At 36.7% G+C, this 22,026-nt stretch overlaps 1 protein-coding gene across 3 annotated transcripts in view; it reads right to left on the bottom strand.

Moving 5' to 3' along the window:
• Positions 1-22,026, bottom strand: part of ACER3 (alkaline ceramidase 3) — a 148,481-nt gene that overhangs the window by 92,140 nt on the left and 34,315 nt on the right. For 2 of the 3 annotated variants that reach the window (XM_081543173.1, XM_081543176.1), the window contains exon 2: positions 2,029-2,139. The exons of the other annotated variant lie outside the window; for it this stretch is intronic. In XM_081543173.1, the coding sequence (XP_081399299.1) occupies positions 2,029-2,139 (111 nt within the window). The remainder of the gene's footprint in view (positions 1-2,028; positions 2,140-22,026) is intronic. 3 annotated transcript variants of the gene reach the window in all.

Here is a 22,026-nt window from a genome sequence, read left to right as displayed (position 1 = left end):
CACATCTCCAAAGGCTATCTTCCCTCTTTCTAGTTATTTCTTTCCCAGAAGTAATACCTTTTGAAAACTGCCATGTTAGGCCTCGCATACTTTTAAGTCCTTTACTGTGTACTTTAAAGTACTGTGTACTTTAGCCACTACTATGATTTACCAGGTCTTAGAATGTTTTCAGAAATTTAGCATTTATAGTGAAGCTATCCCTTTCTCTTGGTGTTTTGTCAGATTAAGTCCTCAACTCTTCTCTCCTCTTTTCCACATAGTTTTTCAAACCTCCCAAAGTCTAAAACATTAAAGGCAGTTCTGTTAGAATTTGATATTTATTTCTTGTTTAAAAATTATTTGAAGTTCATAGCATTCTTTTTCTTTCAGTAAGGCTTAAAGTGTGAGCTAAGAGTGGTTTATTCACTTTCCTTCTTAACCTGTATGGTTGTCTACAAGGATGAGAGGACAAATTCCAACTGAGAAGGTCAGTATTATTTTAGGGCAACTTGGAAGTCCCTCAGATCTTTTTATTCTGTTATTTCTGATTGTGATTTGTCAGTATTTTACAAACATTCTTAAAACACCCCAGGAAATAAAGCAAAGGGTTAAGTTTGTGAACAAGTCTTTCTACTGGAGATCGATCAAGTAACTTTCTCAAAACACCACATATATAAGAAGAGATACAAAAATTAAACTCTCTCATCAGTTCAGTTCAGTTGCTCAGTCGTGTCCGACTCTTTATGACCCCATGGATTGCAGCACACCAGGGTTCCCTGTCCATCACCAACTCCCGGAGTTTGCCCAAATTCATGTCCATTGAGTGATGCCATCCAACCATCTCATCCTCTGTCATCCCCTTCTCCTCCCGCCTTCAATCTTTCCCAGCATCAGGGTCTTTTCAAATTAGTCAGTTCTTCCAATCAGGTGGCCAAAGTATTGGAGTTTCAGCTTCAACATCAGTCCTTCCAATGAACATTCAGGACTGATTTCCTTTAGAATGAACTGGTTGGATCTCCTTGCAGTCCAAGAGACTCTCAAGAGTCTTCTCCAACACCACAGTTCAAAAGCATCAATGCTTTGGCGCTCAGCTTTCTTTATAGTCCATCTCTCACATCCATACATGACTACTGGAAAAACTCTCATACACAGTGTCTATACAACTATATAGAATCAGATATGATACCCTATATCTTACAGTTTTGTGGTAATTAGATAAATATTACTGTGTAAATAACATCTACTTTGAACTAAAACAAGAGAAACTGTTTAGCTTAGAAAGTTATATAAAAAACAGACTAGAACCTACTTTCTTTGTTAGTTTTGTTTTTATGATGATAATGCAAGAACATGAAAGAGTGATTTTCTCATCTTAGATTCTGATAAAGTTCACTTATCCTCCATGTATCATTTATTGAGGACCACTAACTTGCCAGACAATCAGTATACAAAGATAACTAAGATACAGTCCCTGTTTCATAGACAAGTAGAGGAATAGGAATAAGCTGTAAAAAGTTAGATACAATAGAATATTCTTTACAAAAAGTTTTATAACTCTAGCAGGGTGAGCAGGGAGGAAGATGGAAATAAAATCAGGCAGGAGTACAAATGGAGCGTTAACTTTATCTATAAGTTTATTTCTTTAAAAAAGAAAAAGTAAAATCTGAAACAAATATTGTAAAATATTAAGATCTGACAAAGCAGGATGGTAGGATACATAGGTATATTTAGGTATATATTTAGGTATATTAGGTATATATTTAGGTATATATACATAGGTATATTTAGGTATATTTAGATATATAGGTTATATTATCCTTGTTCTTTACTTGATGCTTGAAATATTTTTTTTTTTAAGTTTACTCAAAATACAGTTCAAATACTGGCAAGATTTGTGTAATTTAATTCAGAAGTTTCAGAATATGCTCAAGTAGTGTAATAAACAACATAAGATCAAGAAACAATTTTAGAAACGAATAAGAAAAACCGACTGTCTGAATACTGTACATTATTTTTTTACATCATTTTTAGATGAAGTGTTACACATACCTGTGAGTGCTAAATAGGAAGCAATGTACCGCTTTTCCAGTCCACTTCTAACACTCTGAATCGCACCAAAAATTGGAGGTAAAATCATAATCAGGTTACTCACTGTATTCCCTACAGAAAAAGAAAAGCACAAGAAGATAATGAGATTAATCAATATTAATTTAAATTAAAAGGAGGTGGCTCAGTGCTACAGATCTCGCCTGCCAATGCAGAAGACGCAGGAGACATGGGTTCAGTCCCTGGCTCAGGAAGATCCTTTGGAGAAGGAAATGGCAAGTCACTCCAGTATTCTTGTCTAGAAAATCCCAGGAACACAGCCCGGCGGGCTACAGTCCATGGGGTCACAAAGAATTGGACATCACTGAGTGACTGAGCACAGACGCATGCACTGAAAGATACACAGTCAGCCTGTAGCAAAAATTAAGTAGGTGACTTCTTAGAAAGGTGATGGAAAGATATTTACAAGGTGCTAAAGGAAAGTAATTTTCTCCTCAACAAAAATTTCTTACAGAAATTGAAGCAAAATAAAGATACCTTCAGATAAATGAAACTAAGAATTTTCAACCAGAACATCCACTAGGGGAACTAAATTCTCAAGGTAAAAAGCAAAAGTATCTCAGAATAAACCTCAAAGATAACAGCAAAAGTTGAGATGGAAAAAGCAGCTTATACCAATGCTTCTGAAAGAGTGGTCCATTTTGCCTTTAAAAAAAAAACATTTTACTTGTTTAGATTTCATCATACATCTTCATGCAGTTTCTTCAAGGATTTATAGGTATGATATTCCTTGACTTCCTAAGTGCTTGAGAATATTGTCTTTTGCCTTTTTACTCAAAAGATAACTTAGTTATAAAATTTTGGCATCTTTTTTTCAAAAGTTTGTAGGTACTATTATACTGTCTTCCAGACTGAGTATTACTATGAAGAAGTTTAAAGCGAATCTGAATTTTTTGTACGTGACTTCCTTTTTTGTCTGTACTCCTGATGAATTCTTTCTTTCCACTTGACTGTGTATTTGAGTACAACTGGGCATCCAGATAAGACAGATTTTATACCTACCCTATCTCTATATAAACCTACGTAAATACAGTATTAAATTAAAGACATTGTTGACTCGAGTTAGACTGACAATCTAACTACAGCTGTGGTGCTACAGATATAATTTACAACAATTTAATTTATAACCTCAACACATGTCATATGCCTAGGTACAAATCTAACAAAAGCTGTGCAAGATATAATACTAATAAAACTCCCAGCAGGTTTTCTGGGGACAAATTGATAACCTGATTCTAAACTTTATATGAAAATTTAAAAGGCTAAAAAGAGTCAAGACATCTTGTGTACCAACAAAACTAGAATATTTATACAACTAGATATCAAGCCCTATTAAGAAGATGAAGAAGTAGAACAAAAAAGATTCCAAGAACAAACTAACATTTAGCCACTTGATTTATGGCAAACATGACCCTGAATACAGTATGAAATGGACAGTCTTTTCAATAAAGGTAAATGGATCAACTGGATATTTAATTTACATGGGAAAAAAATGAATCTGGACCCCAACCTCACACTTCTTATACAAAAAATAAATTCCAGATGTACTGCAGATCTAAATGTGAAAGGTAGAACAGTATAATTTTTAGAAAACATGGGAGAACATCTTCATGACCTTGGAGTGGCAAAGAGTTTTTCAATAGGACACAAAAACAATTAACCACAAAAGCAAAAAGATTAAACAGTCAAGAAGCTAAGACTTTAAATCAAGAAGAATAAAAGGTTGCTTTTAAACAGATAATTTGAAGAATAATAGATATGAAATGACTTTGTAAATAAGAGGATAAATACATACTAGCTAATTGAAATTTACTGAACAAAAAGAAGGCACAAAAACTTATCACAGACTGAAAATTTTTGGTTAAAAATGCTATTAGTCAGAGTCCAATCAGGAGAGACAAGCCACAGAGTTATTTGAACAGGAAAAGTTTACTATAAAGAATCATTAACTGTAAGAGGGAATTGTAGTAATGAGAGATTGGTTGTGCTGTACTAAGTCGCTTCAGTTGTCCAACTCTTTGCAACCCTATGGACTGTAGCCCACCAGACTCTTCTGTCCATAGGATTCTCCAGGCAAGAATACTGATGTGGGTTGCCATGCCCTTCTCCAGGGGATCTTCCTGACTCAGGCACTGAACCTGTGTCTCCTGTGTCTCCTGCATCAGCAAGCGGGTTCTTTACCACTAGTGCCACCTGGGAAGCCCAAAAGATTGGCTCAGTTCAGTTCAGTCCCTCAGTCATGTCCAACTCTTTGCGACCCCATGGACTGCAGCATGCCAGGCTTTCCTGTCCATCAGCAACTCCCAGAGCTTTCTCAAACTCATGTCCATCGAGTCACTGATGCTAACCAACCATCTCATCCTATCGTCCCCTTCTCCTCCTGCCTTCAATCTTTTCCAGCATCAGGGTCTTCCCTAATGAGTCAGCTTTTTGCATCTGGTGGCCAAAGATTCAGCTTCAGCATCAGTCCTTCCAGTGAATATTCAGTATTGATTTTCTTTAGTGTTGACTGGTTTGATCTCCTTGCAGTCCAAGGGATGCTTAAGAGTCTTCTCCAACACCACAGTTTAAAAGCATCAGTTCTTTGGCACTCAGCTTTCTTTATGATCCAACTCTCACATCTATACATGACTACTGGAAAAACCATAGCTTTGACTAGACGGACCTTGGTCAGCAAATAATGTCTCTGCTTTTTCATTTACTGTCTAGGGTGGTCATAGCTTTTCTTCCAAGGAGCAACTGTGTTTTAATTTCATGGCTGCACTCACCAACTACAGTGATTTCAGAGCTCCAAAAAAATAAAGTCTGTCACTGTTTCCATTGTTAACCCATCTATTCGCCACGAAGTGATGGGACAAGATGCCATGATCTGTGTTTTTTGAATGTTGAGTTTAAGCCACCTTTTTCACTCTCCCCTTTCACTTTCATCAAGAGACTCTTCATCCTCTTCACTTTCTGCCGTAGGGGCAGTGTCATCTGCATATCTGAGGTTATTGATATTTCTCCCGGCAATCTTGATTCCAGCTTGTGCTTCATCCAGCCCAGCATTTCGCATGATGCACTCTACATGTAAGTTAACAGGTGACAATATACAGCCTTGACATACTCCTTTCCCAGTCTGGAACAAGTTTGTTGTTGTATGTCCACTTCTGCTGCTTCTTGATCTGCACTATAGGTTTCTCAGGAGGCAGGTAAGGTGGTCTGGTATTTCCACCTCTTCAAGAATTTTCCACAGTTTGTTGTGATCCACACAGTCAAAGGCTTTAGCATAGCCAATAAAGCAGAAGTAGATGTTTTTCCAGAACTCTCTTGCTTTTTCAATGATTCAATGGATGTTAGCAATTTGACCTCTGGTTCCTCTGCCTTTTCTAAAACCAGCTTGAACATCTAGAGGTTCTCAGTTAACATACTGTTGAAGCCTAGCTTGGAGAATTTTGAGCATTACTTTCCTAGCATGTGAGATGAGTACAACTGTGAAGTAGTTTGAACATTCTTTGGCATTGCCTTTCTTAGGGATTGGAATGAAAACTGACCTTTTCCAGTTCTGTGGCCACTGCTGAGTTTTCCAAATTTGCTGCCATATTGAGTGCAGCACTTTCACAGCATCATCTTTTAGGATCTGAAATAGCTCAGCTGGAATTCCATCACCTCCACTAACTTTGTTCATAGTGATGCTTCCTAAGGCCCACTTGACTTTACACTCCAGGTTGTCTGGCTCTAGGTGAGTGATCACACCATTGTGGTTATCTGGGTCATTAAGATCTTTTTTTGTATAGTTCTTCTGTATATTCTTGCCACCTCTTCTTAATATCTTCTGCTTCTGTTACCATACTATTTCTGTCCTTTATTATGCCTATCTTTGTTCCCTTGGTATCTCTAATTATCTTGAAGAGATCTCTAGTCTTTCCCATTCTATTGTTTTCCTCTATTTCTTTGCATTGATCACTTAGGAAGGCTTTCTTATCTCTCCTTGCTATTCTTCAGATGGGTATATCTTTATTTTTCTCCTTCATCTTTCACTTCTCTTCTTTTCTCAGCTATTTGTAAGGCCTCCTCAGACAACCATTTTGCCTTTTTGCATATCTTCTTCTTGGGAATGGTTCTGATCACCACCTCCTATACAATGTCATGAACCTCTATCCATAGTTCTTCAGGCACTCTGTCTATCAGATCTAATCCCTTGAATCTATCTGTCACTTCTACTGTATAACAGTAAGGGAATTGATTTAGGTCATACTTAAATGGTCTAGTGGTTTTCCCTACTTTCTTCAAGTTGTCTGAATTTTGCATAGGAACCTGGAATGTTAGGGCCATGAATCAAGGTAAATTGGAAGCGGTCAAACAGGAGATGGCAAGAGTGAACATCAAACACCCTTAGGAACTTGTCCTTAATCTGCCCTCTAGGATGCCAGGGAAAAGTGATCACCTGGAGTGGGAAGCTAATGGCCACTGTTGCTGCCGACTGCAGTAGTGAATCAGCTGGCACTGGAGAAGTCACATAAGCTTCAGGATCTGGTCACTGTATGGGACAGAAGCTGGATGAACACTTACACTGCAAGCGTCAGGCACTTAAGAAGCCACCACACCAGCACACCTGAACCAGGAAGGGAAACTCTTCCTCTTGCAATGTCTCTCTAGTGCCCTCTACTGACAAAACTTAACATCTGGCTAGTTGGCAAAGGAAACAAATTTAAAGGGCACAGGTCCATTTTCACAGAGCATGCAATGAATGATGAATTTAGATCTAAGAGGTAATATACTGATAACTATTATTGATAACAATTATAAAACAATGTTTTTACCAAAACATACGTTTCTTATTGCTGGGCCAAACTATGCTTGGTGATGGTTCCCCAAGCACCAAAGTAAGAGAGTTTTAAGATAGTGAAGTAATGGATTTTTTTTTCATATTTTCTACAATGTGGTTATCCTGTTTTTATAATTTAAAATTAAAATATTAATAATATAAATGATAGAAAATAAAGGCTAAATTTCTTCTACTAAGAGTTTATTTGAGCTTGAGGTGCTTCCAGAAAATTCAATTAAAACAGGTTTTTTTTTCCCCTAGAAATAAAACTAGAGATTCATTCATATACCACACAATAGTGTACTAAAACATTAAAGTAAGAAAAATCTTTCTTTTTCTAGAAGGAATCTTGTTTGGATACGACAAACAGGATTTTTTAAATTCTAAAAACTATGGTATTTTTATACTCTGAAACACAGTATCTTTGAATTCTCCTCTCAATACAAATTATGGGTGAGGCTGACAACATTTCAGTAATTTCAAAATTTATTAATAGGTAAAGTCATCTTTTAGCAAACGATAAGAAAACTCAAATATCAAAAGTATAAGAAAGAAGGTCAGGGGAAACAGGTAATGTGCAAAAGAGTAAGTTTGAAATAACGCTGAATGAAGATGCAGTAGCCTCAGCATGACAGTAGGTGGAGCCAGTGTGCACAGCAGTCTTAAAACGGCTCCTAAGTTGGGCAAAATACACGAGTCCTGGGGCAACGGTGTAGACAGTTTAGAGCTCAGCTGTATTGACAATTGTATAACCATCACCCAGAGCTAAGGGTGAAAAAATAGAACTATTAAAACCTGGTGAAGCTGAAAAAGTGATCTATACTGCTTCACTGCCACTGCGAGGAGCCCTCCCGAGCAGTCAGCAAATGAGCTAGAGGAAAGCAGTTACCGGTTTGAGCCTGAAAGCAACCTGGTACTTTCCTCAAAGCAAGTTCATTTTGTCAAGTATTTTACTGCCTATCCAAGTGTTCAAATAATGTTAAAGACTCTCAGAGCTTCAGAGTCTTCGGAGCTGGAAAAAGGGAGATCAACTCATTTTATCTCCTTATTTATGGAAGGCAACATTCTGTTCATATCTACTACCACTTTCTGTGTGAACTTGGCTATTTATTCATGCTTAAGTCTTATACTTTCTTGAGCTATAAAACACAGGAAAATACTATTTAAATAATTAAAATGATGAAAATAAATACAACCAAATAACACATTATAAAGATTATATCTGATACGAGAAAGATACATGGAACATTATGTAGGAGCTTCCACAATCTTGCTGTGCTAAAAATTAAGTGCTGCCTGGGAATTAATTGTCTCAGTACTTAAATCAGCTCAAGAACAGTTGTCACAAGGGAGAAAGTCTGTCTTCCAATCCAGACCAATAACAAGGAAAGTTGAGTAATCTGATTCACAAGTTTAAAATATACATATATGTGTGTGTGTGTGTGTGTGTGTGTGTGTATGTTACAGGTGCTCCTTAGCAGCTTTTTTTTTGAATCTTTGCTAAATTTGTTACAGTACTGCTTCTGTTTTATGTTTTGGTTTTTTGGCCACAAGGTATGTGGGATCTTAGCTCCCTGACCAGGGATCGAACCTCCACCTCCTGCATCGGAAGGCGAAGTCTTAAACACTGGAGCACCAGGGAAGTCCCTCCTTAGCAGCTTTTAATTAAGACAGATATCAGAATAAAAATAAAAAAAACCAATACAGGTTTGTCTTATTTTAAAAAGTAATAAACACAAAGCAAGTTCAATTTGACAAACATTCATTAAGAATTTTTTATGGGCAAAGCACTGAGTCAGGAGATAGGAAGAAAGGTTAGCAACCCTGGTTTCTGTCCTGAGAAAGTATATATATATATATACACACAATTTAGTAGGAAAGACAAACAGATAAACAGCTAGTAAGGAAGAATGGCAGGATGAATGCGCACAAACAGTATACAGAAGGAACCCAAGAAGGGCTTCAGTAAGGAAGTAGCACTTGACCTGTCTTGAAAGAAGGAAAGATAAGTATTTATCATTATCAATATAAGAAGCATGCTATTTTCTCTGCAGCACATACAGTAGCTTCAAAACATTATTTAATTTATGAAAACTGTTTCTTCACATTATTTTTTAAAAACATCTCAGTTACACTTTCACTTTATTGCATGTAAGTTATAACAAATATTTTAAAATTACATATTGTAAAAATGGAAATAATCACATTAAATTCAAGAAGAAGTACATTTTAGATTTGGGAAGAAAGGCCAAAAACATAGTGGTAAAGACATGAGAGAAGAACTGAGGAGCTCCTATCAATTATAGCGCAGGTAAAGTCTGGCCTAACAAGACAGAGGTTATAGGGTGGGAAAAAAAATAGCAAAAAGAGCACTGGTGGTAGTTTAGTCGGCAAGCTGTGCTCAACTCTTCTGACCCCATGGACTGTAACCCGCCATACACCTCTGTCCATGGAATTTCCCAGACAAAAATACTGGAGTGGGTTGCCATTTCCTTCTGCAGGGGCTCTCCCAACCCAGGGATTGAACCCACGTCCCCTGCATTGCAAGCTGATCTTTACCACTACGCCACCGTGAGTGCACGCTCAGTTGCTTCAGTCTCCCTGACTCTTTGTGATGCTCCGGACTATAGCCCACCAGGCTGCTCTGTCCATGGGATTCTCCAAGCAAGAATACTGGAGTGGGTTGCCATGTCCTCCTCCAGGGGAATCTTCCCAGCCCAGGGATCAAAACCATGTCTCTTACGTCTCTTGTATTGGCAGGTGGGTTCTTTACCATTAGCGCCACCTGGGAAGCCCACTAAGCCACGAGGGAAGCTCAAAAAGAGCATTACCTGTATATATCATTGCTTTCAAGAAGGGTCAAAGATGAGAGCTGAACAGCGAGAATTAATAGTTAACAGATAAGCATGGTAGAGAAGAAGAGAGTTAGGAAAACAAGGGAAATAAGACAGTCTTAAACTCGCTGGAGAAACATTTGATGAAATCAAGATTTTTTATAATCCCCACTTCCTCTCCATTTTGATTAAAACTTTCTTTGCAGGGCTCAACTCAATAAAGTCAGTTTTGCCTAATCATCCTACTGAAAATGATCATTCTCTTCTTCCAGCACTTACTGTTCTAATCTCTCATCTGGCACTTAGCATAGACTGTCTTCCACAGATAGCTCTTTTCACTAAATCAGAATATAGATATTTATGTATTATTTCTTTAAGTTAAATTTCTTAAGAGCAGTTGCCTTACATTTACCCATTCATTCAATAGCAAATACTTACTGAGCATCTACTCTGAAAGGCACTGTAGGGAATACAAAGGAAAACCAGACAGACTCTGCCCTCACACAAATCAAACTAGTAACAAATTCACAAAATAGTAAAGGTACTTAAAACCAAAGTGACACTATTTTAGATGCAATTCAATTATGATATAATGGACCCATTTTTTACCCTCAAACTAATTTAACAGATTCATTCTTCACGCCTAATTTCACTATAATTTTTCATTTACTTAGAGCTGAAATGCATCTCTTAGAAATCATGAATGTACAAGTCCTGTAAAATGCATTTAAAACTTTAGACTAACTTTAATAAAAATGCAAGCTACTTATCACTATTAAAATATCACTAAGGACACCATCCATATTGTATGATTTATTTTCATTAAGTTTTTTTTTTACAATGGCACAAAAGTTTTCCTAAGCTGACTTAAAACATGCAAATAATGTTTTTAAAATAACTTATTCTCATTTATATTAGGCACAAGGGGAAAACAATGGCTGTTTTTTTCAGAGTAACCTCCAAGTTACTCTGATCAAGACTCAGGGATTTCCTCCACCAAATATGAGTGATTAGGGTTCTATAACCTTTTTCTTTTAACTGCCCTAAAGGAAAGTGATAAAGGTCATATATGATTAGCCCACAGCTAACAACTTACTCAAGAGTGCAAATCTGAAAGCATTTCCTTTAAGATCAAGAACAAGACAAGGATGCCCACTCTCACCATTTTTATTCAACATAGTTTTTAAAGTCCTAACCACAGCAATCAAGACAAGAAAAGGAAATAGAAAGAATCAAAGTTGAAAAAGAAGAAGTAAAACTGTCACAGTTAGCCAATGACATAATACCATACACAAAATCCTAATGACACCATCAGAAAACTACTGGAATTCATTAATGAATTTGGTAAAGCTGTAGGATACAAAATTAATAAATAGAAATTTGTTGCATTTCTACACACTAACAATGAAGTACCAGAAAGTGAAATTAAGAAAACAATCTGATTTACAATCAGATCAAAAAGAATAAAATACCTGGGAATAAATCTAAGGAAGTAAAAGAATTGTACTTGGAAAACTATAAGATACTGATGAAAGAAATTAAAGACAACACAAATAGAAAGATACACCATGCTCATTGGTTGGAAGAATTAATACTGCTAAAGTGACCATTCTACTTAAGGCAATCTACAGATGTAGGACAACACCTATCAAAATACTAATGGCATCTGTCACAAAGCTAGAACACATAATTCTAAAATTTGTATGGAAACACAAAAACTCTGAATAGCCAAAACAATCTTCAGAAAGAAGAACAAAGCTGGAACTATCATGCTCCCTGATTTAAACTATATTACAAAGCTACAGTAATCATATCAGCATGGTACTAGCACAAAAACAGACACATAGACCAACAGAACAGAACAGAGCCCAGAAATGAATCCCCACTTATGTGGACAACCAATCTATGGCAAGGAGGCAAAACTATATAATGGGGAAAAGACAGCCTCTCAAATGGTGCTGGGAAAAATTGGACAGCTATTAATACATGCAAAACAATCAAACCATATAAAAATAAACTCAAAATGGATTAAAGACTTAAATGTAAGATCTGAAACCATAAAACTTCTAGAAAAAACAATAGGCAGCATGCTCTTTGCTCTCTGACATTAGTCTTAGCAATATTTTTTGGATGTGTCTCTTCAGGCAAGGAAAACAAAAAGAAAAAAATAAATAAATGGGACAATATCAAACTAAAAAGCTTTTGCACAGTGAAATAAATCATCAACAAAAGAAAGGGGCACCTACCAAATGGGAGAAGATACTAACACATAATATGACTGATAAAGGGTTAACATACAAAATACATAAACAGTTCATACAACTCAACATAAGAAACAAACAGGGACTTCCATGGTGGTCCAGTGGTTAAGAATACACCTTCCAATGCAGAGGAAGTGGGTTCAAGCCTTGGTCAGGGAACTAAGATCCTACACACCATAGGGCAACTAAGCCAGTGAGCCACAGCTACTGAGCCCAAGAACTCTGGAGCCCAGCACTGCAAAGAAAGATGCTGCATGCTGCAACAAAGATCTCACGTGCCACAACTAAGACCAAATGTAGTCAAAAAAATAAATATTACAAAATAAACAACCCATTTAAAAGGTGGGAAGAAGACCTGATTAGACATTTTTCCAAGGAAGACACACAGATGCCAACAGGCACCTAAAAAGATGCTCAACATCCTTAACCATCAGAGAAGTGCAAATTAAAACCAACAACAAGGAGATATCACCCCACACCAGCAGAATGGCTACCATTTAAAAAAAAAAAACCCACAAAAAACAAATGTTATCAAGGATGTGGCAAAAAGGGAACCCCCATACACTGTTAGTGGAAATGTAAATTGGTGCAGCCACTGTGGAAAACAGTATGGTGGTTCTTCAAAAAACTAAAAATAGAACCACCTTATGATGCAGCAATTCCACTCCTGGGTATATATCTGAGAAAAATGAAACACTAATTGAAAAAGATACAGGCACCCTAGTGTTCATAGCGGCCTTATTTACAACAGAAAAGATATGGAAACAACCTCAGTGTCTATCAACAAATGAATGAAAAAGAAGATGTGGGAGTTCTCTGGTGGCTGGTGGTTAGGATTCTGGGCTCTCATTTCTGTGGCCCAGATTCAATCTCTGGGTGGGGAACTGAGATCCTGGCAAGCTGAATGGTGTGGCCAAAATAAATAAAAGTTTAAAAAAAAAAAAAAAAAAAAGATGTGAGATACACATAAAGATGCACACACACACAAACACACAATGAACTACTACACAGTAATTAAGAACTGCAATATTGGTATGTGCAACATGGATGAACTTGGAGGGCATTATGCTAAGTGAAATATGTCATACAGAGAAAGACAAATACTGTATGATTTCACTTACGTGTGAAATCTAAAAAAACAAAACAAATGAATAAACATAACTAAACAAAAACAGACTCACAGATAAAAGAACAAAGAGTCGGTTGGCAGAAGGAATAAGGATGGGGCGTGGTGGGGAGTGGATAGGTGAGGGAGATCAAGAGGTCCAAAGTTCCAGTTACAAAATAAATAGGTCACAGGTATGAAAGGTACAGTGTGGTGATTATCATAGCCAATAATTATTTAATATCTTTGTATGGTAACTAGATCTATCATTTTGAAATGTCTAGAAGTAATCAAATCACTACGTTGTATACCAGGAACTAACACAGCATTGTAGATCAATTATACTTTAAAAACAAATTAATAGAAAAGGTACAAACTTCATTATAAAATGACTGTTCTATAATGTGCATGCTAAGTTGCTTCAGTCATGTTCAACTCTGTGAGAACCTATGGATTGTAGCCCACCAGGCTCCTCTGTCCACGGGATTCTCCTGGCAAGAATACCGGAGTGGGTTGCCCTGCCCTTCTCCAGGGGATCTTCCTGGCCCAGGGAACCAACCTGAGTCTCTTATGTCTCTTGCACTGGCAGGCAGGTTCTTTACCACTAGCACGAAATCAGATAGGAATGAAATGTACATATGATAAATATAATTAGCACTGCTGTATGTTATATATGTTGTTAAGAGAGTAAATCCAAACTGCTTTCCAGAATGATTGGAACAAGTATTCTCCTATTAGCAGTATGTAAGGGTGAGTGCTCGCACTATAACCCTAAAACTGAACAATACAATGTCTTATTTAAGAGATGAAAAATTATATATCATTATATTTCTTTGGATTACTGAACTATTCGTCTATACATTTTTCTTTTTGTTTATTAATAGTATATTTTATGAAAAGTTTATTCAGGCCATTTAACAACCTTAAGGCTTAATCTCCTCATATGTACATTAGGCATAATACCTATTATTATGATAAAATGCTGCAAAAGAAGACTGAGTTGGTACACAATAAATGTTACCTCTTCTAAGATTTTATCCTATAATAAGATATAACAGTTTTATTCTAATAATACGAAAGAATTTAGAAAAACATACACTTACAATCATTTCTTAGAAAAACAGTAATAGATTCAGTGGAACCTATATAAAACCTTAAAAAAAAGAATAAGAAATGGCTATTCTAATATTTATTGTGAAAATTATAGTTGGTATACCATGGTTAAAGGCTTCCCTGATGATGGATGGTAAAGAATCTGCCTGCCAACGCAGAGACACAAGAGACTTGGGTTCAATCCCTGGGTCAGGAAGATCCTCTGCAAAAGGAAATGGCAACCCACTCCAGTCTTCCTGCCTGGGAAATCCCATGGACAGAGGAGCCTGGCGGGCTACAGTCCATGAGGTTACAAAAGAGTTGGACATGACTTTGTGACTAAACAACAACAGTATCATGATAAGCAACAATAATTTTATAAACCTGGACACTGTTGGCTTATTTTCTTCAAAAATAGTCTTGTAAACCTGAACAGTTAAAAACAAAGAAGAAAAAAAAAATAAAAGCACTCAAAGTCACCACATGAGATTGTTATCCTTGTTGCCAACAATAGGAAACAGGTAACCACAGAAACAGATACAATCATACCAGCAAATCCACTAAAAGCAAGGTAGATAAATAGCACAGGTTTCACAACAGATTCATTTGAAATCATGTCTGGTGAGTTGTAGTTTACAGAAGACTTTCAAATGCAGAAGCAATCACTGGGTAACAACACAAAAATTGCTAGACAGCAAGTACTGGTATTTCTTATAAGAACTGGTTCCTGGCCCAATCTGTATCATAAAAAACATTATTACTGATCCACTCCTTCTCTAGGAATGGGTGAAGAAAAGAGGGAGTCATGCTACACAACATGAACTTTAATTTCAGAAACTTTAAAATGCAGAAAAAAGAACAAGGGCACCAACACATCTACTACCTAGAGCTGATCACTGCTTATATTTTGTCTTGTCTGACTCAAGGTTTTTATTTTAATAAAGGGAATAAACTATTAATATTACAGATAAAGTCAAAGTCACCCATCTCTCCAGTCCAATTTCCCTTTACACATTTCCAGAGGTAATGGCTAGTGTTAATTTGGTATGCATTATTGAAATTCATTAAAAAATTATTTTACGTATGTGTCCATAAACAAACAGTTTAGCTTTGTGTTTTTGATGTTTACCTAAATAGAACAGCTCTGTATATATCATTCCACCAATAGTTTTTGTCTTGCTTTATATAATTTTTATTTAGTTAGTTATTTTTGGCTGTGCTAAGTCTTTGTTGCTGCACAGGCTCTCCTCTAGTTGTGGTGAGCAGAGGCTACTCTCCAGTTGCAGTCTCACTGTAGTGCTCCTCTCGATGCAGAGCACAGGCTCTGGAGCACGGGCTCAGTAGTCATGGCACACAGACTTAGTTGTTCTGCTGCATGTGGGATCTTCCTGAATCAGAGATCAAACCAGTCAATCCTAAAGGAAATCAATCCTGTATATTCATTGGAAGGACTGATGCTAAAGCTGAAACTCCAATACTTCGGCCACTAATGTGAAGAGTCAACTCATCAGAAAACACTCTGATGCTTGGAAAGACTGAAGGCAGGAGGAGAAGGGGATGACAAAGGATGAGATGGTTGGATGGCATCACCGACTCAAGGGACACGAGTTTGAGCAAACTCCAGGAGACAGAGAAGGACAGCGAAGCCTGCTGTGCTGCAGTCCATGGGGTCACAAAGAGTCAGACACGACTGAGCGATGACAACAAGTGTTCAATAAATTCGTTAAGTGAGAAAATCACATCAAAAATATTAATCATGTATACTCACATTTTTATTTTAAAAAAATGTGTGTGTGTGTGTATATATATATATATATATATACACACACACACACAGAAATAGAACAGTCTGGAGAATATATAACAAATAATTAACTGGTCTTAAGAAATTTTCTGTAAGGCCACAGGTATGGGATGAGGGTGAGGTGGAAAAGCAGTAGGAGCTAGTACCATGGAATGTAAGCCATCTGCTTGTGCAGTGAAATTGTACGTCATGGACCTGCTTGAGTAAGGTCTCATTTTTACCAATTTCTTTTCTTTTTTTCATTAATTTATCTGGTTGTACCTGGTCTTAGTTATGGCATGCAGAATCTTTAGCTGCACCATGTGGGCTCTTAGTTGCAGCAGAATTTATCAGTTCGCTGACCAGCAATTAAACCCAGGACCACTGCATTGGGAGCAGGGATTCTTAACCACTGAACCACCAGAAAAGCCCTCAATTTCATTTTATAACATGATGCTGGTTACAATGATTACTGGTGTTTTTCATTTTCTTTTTTTCTGCTTCTTTGTATTTTATTTTTTCCTTCACAATATTTTGAAGAATTAACATGTTTGACTACTTCCCCACATCTACTATGAGCTCCACAAAGACTTTACCACTGCTGGGATCTTCTCTGGTGGTCCAGTGGCTAAGACTCCGAGCCCCCACTGCTGGGACCCAGATGCAATCCCGGTCAGGTAACTAGATCCCACATGTTGCAACTAAGAGTTTGCATGCTACAACCAAAGATCCCACATAGTGTAAAGAAAATCGAAAACCGAGTGTGACAACTAAGACCTGGCACAAATAAATAAATAAAAATTTTTTAGAAAGACTACTATTGTTTCTCTCAGGCTTAGCATTGTGCATGGCATATTGAAAGTAATCAACTAATATGTACTGACCTATTAAAAATGTTCTACAATAGGAAAATAATTACTTCTAATAAGAAAAACAAGAAAAGTTGTTTTCACAAAGAAAATTTATATGAACATAGCATCAATTTTTTTAAATGTAACATACCATAATAGAGGTTGATAAAAATGCTATCAATTAAACCTTGACCTAGTATAATTGATGAAAAATTCACAGAAGAGACATTTGAGTGTGCCTTGTCGGACACGACTGAGCAACTGAACTGAACTGAACTAAAGGGTGAATAGCAGAAAACAGTATTCAGGGCAGAGATAATACAGGGATGTGCAAAAGCAAGAAAGAACACGGTGTGCCTATGAAACCACGAGAAATAACTTACGTTTAGGGGGCAAGTTGGGTAAGGAGAAAAAGCTACTAAGGTAAACTAGGATGGCATGGCAACCCACTCCAGCATTCTCGCCTAGAGAATCCCCATGGACAGAGGAGCCTGGCAGGCTACAGTCCATGGGGTCACAAAGAATCAGACATGACTGAGCGACTAAGCACAGCACAACAATATAAACATAGGTAACATGTTTGTGATCTCCATACAGAACTGTAAAAAAATTTGAACTGTATCCCAGAGGGAGCACATGGAGAGCAAATGATGCAGAAGAATGACAAAAAGACAAGAAAGCTTAAGATACGCCTGACAGACTGGAAGGGGACAAAGAGGACACTTCAGCAATAGTCTAAATAAGTGATGATGAGTGTTTTCATAATATTGAGAGTTATTTACTTTATTCACTGTATTGACATTTGCACTGATGGCACAAAGGCAATGCTGGGTACAGCTGCTGGCACCTTTGCTCAAATCATGGCAGTAGCAACCAAACTATACTATATTCTTCCCCACCACATATTGTATTCTTCTCCACTACTGAACATTCAGTTTTGCAAAAAAGGCAGTTCCATTTGAAGTGATGACTATGTTAATTAACTTGACCACAGTGATCATTTCACTATATGGGTATCAAATCATCATGCTGAACTTTAAATATATGTGTGCATGCTCAGTCGCTAAGTCGTGTCCGACTCTTTGCAATCCCATGGACTGTAGCCCACCAGGCTCCTCTGTCCATGGGATTTCCCAGCAAGAATACAGGAGTGGGTTGCCATTTCCTTCTCCAGCAGATCTTCCCAACCCAAGGATCCAACTCATGTTTCCTGGGTCTCCTACGTTGGCAGGGGAATTCTTTACCACTGAGCCATCTGGGAAGCCCAAAAGTAGGCAAGGGGGCACCTGGATTTGAACTGGAAACTTCTTTAAATATGTACAATCTGTCAATTATACCTCAATAAATCTGGGGGGGGGAGTGTTAAAAAAGCAGTTTCAATAAGCAATGTCTTTGATGAAGGCTTTCATTTAGATGAAGACTTTAATGCTTTTTACTTTGATAAAAATAATAAAAATAACTAATTGCATTAAATCTAACAAGCAATTTTTAATATTCTATGTAATGAAATGGGAATCTGCATAAAGAACTAAAGATTTTAAAGCATGATGGTCATCTCAAGAAAAAATATCTGTGTCACTATTTTGAGTTGTGATCTCAATTTTTCCATGAAATGTCAATTTATAAGAACTGACAGGTAAACTATAATTATTCATTTTTGGATAGAATATTCTATTCATCATTTAAAACTATCTAAATTGTTATTTCCTTTGTGAAGCCTTAAATAAGTCTTCACCAGACACCCTAACAGAATCAGCGGCTTGTTCTTCTAAATGCCAATATCACTTTGTTGATTTTTTTTTTCCCCACTAATCTCCAACCTCTCTAGTTGTCTTACTCTTCCTGATATGCCAAAGGCATAGCATATACCTTGTGCACAGTAGGTGCTCCAACATAACTGTGTAGAACAGAGTCAATTTATAGCAGGACTAGGAAAGCTCTATCCTTGTCGCTGGAAACACCTGGATGTCTGAATCTTGGACAAGATAAAATCAATTGGATTTAATGACATGCTGCTTAAAGTCTAAAACTGCCCTGGTGGCCCCTGAATCAGTGTTCACTGATGGTTTTTACCTGATAGAACTCATTAGCCTGCCTACCTTGACTATATGACCAGAGCGACATAAAAATATCCCACTGGGATCTTCTGCCTTGAGTGCTCCTGAACCCAACATTTATCACACACATCTTGGTGGTTCAATCCATAGATAAAATGGACATGTGTATAAATCAGGATCTTGAGTTTTCCTTTGACATTCCCAATGTCATTCCTTTGACATTCTTCAATGCTTGTCGGCTGTATTTCTCTTGCTGCACCATATCCTTGGTCTTTAAATAAAAGCCTTAGGTAAATATGCTCTATGGAGGCCTGTGAGTCCTTCAACTACCCAAACTTGTGAAATCTTGCAATAGTACTTTCTACACACTTTTGTGTATATAAAAATAAGCCACAGGACCCAGCTTATATCTATGTCAACATTTTATAACAAAAAATTTTCTACATTTTATAAATACTTTCATATCCACTAACACTAAATTCCCAAAGAGACCTTGTAGAGGTGTGGCCTCACCATTTATACTAGAAAAACTTAGGCACAAAAGATTAAATGACTTGTCTACAGGAGCTCAACCAGTTAGGGACAGAACCGGATTCAAGCCTAGTCTAGGCCTCTTGGCTGTGAGAGGCTGACCCTAGTGTTTGCAGCAATTATAGCTGACCCTTGAACAACAAGGGTTTGAACTGCACAGGTCCACTTACTCACTGATTTTCTCCAATAAATAGGTACTACAGTACTACAGAATGCATGCCTAGTTGAATCTGTGGATGAGGAACTCTGCATAAGGAGGGTCACCTGTAAAGTTATACAGGGATTTTCAACTATGCTGGGCTCAGCAGCCCTAACCCCTATGTTGTTCAAGGGTCAAGTGTACATGACTATGCCGTAACTTGAGGATTTAAGGTAATATCTCTGTACCCTGATAAAAGTTTCCTGAAACAAGTCAACAAGACATCAGCATTAATCTATTAAAGAGGTTAATAGTAACATACAATGTTGATATCAAGAAGCTGAACATATTTATCCCTTCACTCCACAAATATATGAGCACCTATTATAGGGCTTAGGCACTGTGTTAGGTAGAATTTACAGTTTCAGTGAAAAAGTGAGACATTTTAAAGGAGAGAAATGAATACTTTTTCAGTTCATGGATGAAAAGAAAGCTTGAATAAGTACATAATTTGATATTCTAAATTCTTAAGAAAGCCATTAAACAATGTTTAAATAGTACTTTAGAGTGTATAAGGTCATTCATTACTTTGCCTAATTTGATCCATAAAACAAAGCTATGAGATACTTGTAATTCAGTTTGACAGCTAAGGAAAGTAAAAATCAAAATTAAGTAATTTGTCCTAATATATATATAAAATCATGCAGCTTGTATAATAAGGCAGCCAGTATTCAAATGTAAGGGTACTAGTAACTTATTTTCTTCCTACTTTATATTTCTCTTATTCTTATGTTGATTTGGATTTACATGTGCTATGTCACCTTTTGTTTTAAAAATCCACAAGATGAAAATCATTAAGTAAAGGGTATCATAATAATTATTTGATAACTGGGTATCATAATAATTATTTGGGTATCATAGTAATTACTAATAATTTATCATTTAAAGTAAAATAATTTAAATGTCCTAGGTTTTCTTTTTTCTTTCTCTTTTTTAAATTGAAATATAGTTGATCTACTTCTCTTTCTAACTGATGGTTATAAATATGCTTCTTACACATTTACTGAATGACATATCTTTAACCTCTGGGTAATTTTAAACAGTTTTTTGGCAAATGAAACAAAAATCATTCATTTCTTTCAGTCAGCTTGTGGATCAATATAATGGAAACAAGTAATTAAATTTAGTATTTTCCAAACATGAAAAGCTATCTGAGTTGTGGAAGTTTTTGAAAATGTATAATTAGTTGTTAATGTTTAATACTATCTCAATCATGAACAGTGTAAGAAACTAATTTTTTTTTCCCAAAAGAATACATTACACAGGGCTTGCCTGGTGGCTCAGTGATAAGGAAGCCACCTGCCAATGGAGGAGACACAGGTTGCTTCCTGGATCTCTGATCTAGGAAGATCTCACACGCCCTGGAGCAATTAAGCTCCTGTGACAACTATTGAGCCTGTACTCTAGAGCCCAAGGAGCCGCAACTACTGAGCCCATGTAGCACAACTACTGAAGTCCAACGCCCGACAGCCTGTGCATGCGTGCATGCTCAGTCACTCAGTCATGTCCGACTCTTTGTGACTCCATGGACTGCAGCCCGCCAGGCTCCTCTGTCCATGAGATTTTCCTGGCAAGAAGACTGGAGTGGGTTGCCATTTCTTCCTCCAGGGGACCTAGCACTTGTGCTCCACAACAAAAAGCAGCCACTGCAATAAGAAGCCTGCACATCACAACTAGAGAGTAGCCCTCGCCTGCTGCAACTAGAGAAAAGCCCAACAGCAACAAAGACCCAGCACAGACAAAAATAAATAAAATAAAAATTTTTAAAAGAATACATTAAAACTATGAGTTTATGAATTCAATTCATTTAACTTAAATTCTCAATGTTTAAACTAAATTCCTAAGCAGTAAGGAAAAAATTATAAACACTGTAAAACACAAGTTTCAAAACTTGTTAAAATCCCAAATCTCTCAAATGAACTGTTCTAGTTCTATCTGAATCCTTTGGGCCAAGTTCCACTGAAACTAGACTTTTTTCCAGGGTATTCATCGCCCAAGTGTCAGCTTTTAAAGGTCTGAAAAAACCTGCTTTAAAGAAAACCAGAGAAAATGAGATAGGTCAGCCAAGACAAGTGTGCCATGTAGCAAATAGAGGTTTCTCTGTGATCCAACTAAAATAGCAGTGCTATTATACCCACACACACATACAACTGTAATATTTCTATGGTTTTTCCCATTAACCTTTAATCTAAACACTAATCTTTTTTAAACTTGGTTTTGATTTTATATGAAAAAAATAAAAAGAATGAAATAGTGAAAAAATTCACACAAATTAGGTAGTAAAAGAAAAAGAATAAAACCGCATACCAAAATCTATTGAACTTATATGTCTGGAATTATCCTGGTAATTTTATTTACATAATCTCTTTTAATATAAACTATCACCTTGTGAGCTAGGTGTTATCATTCTTATTTTACATA

The sequence above is a fragment of the Giraffa tippelskirchi genome, chromosome 11 (assembly GCF_054371585.1).
Source record: "Giraffa tippelskirchi isolate mGirTip1 chromosome 11, T2T-mGirTip1v1.2.pri, whole genome shotgun sequence".
NCBI lineage: Eukaryota > Metazoa > Chordata > Mammalia > Artiodactyla > Giraffidae > Giraffa > Giraffa tippelskirchi.
This window is presented reverse-complemented; position numbering and strand designations above follow the sequence as displayed.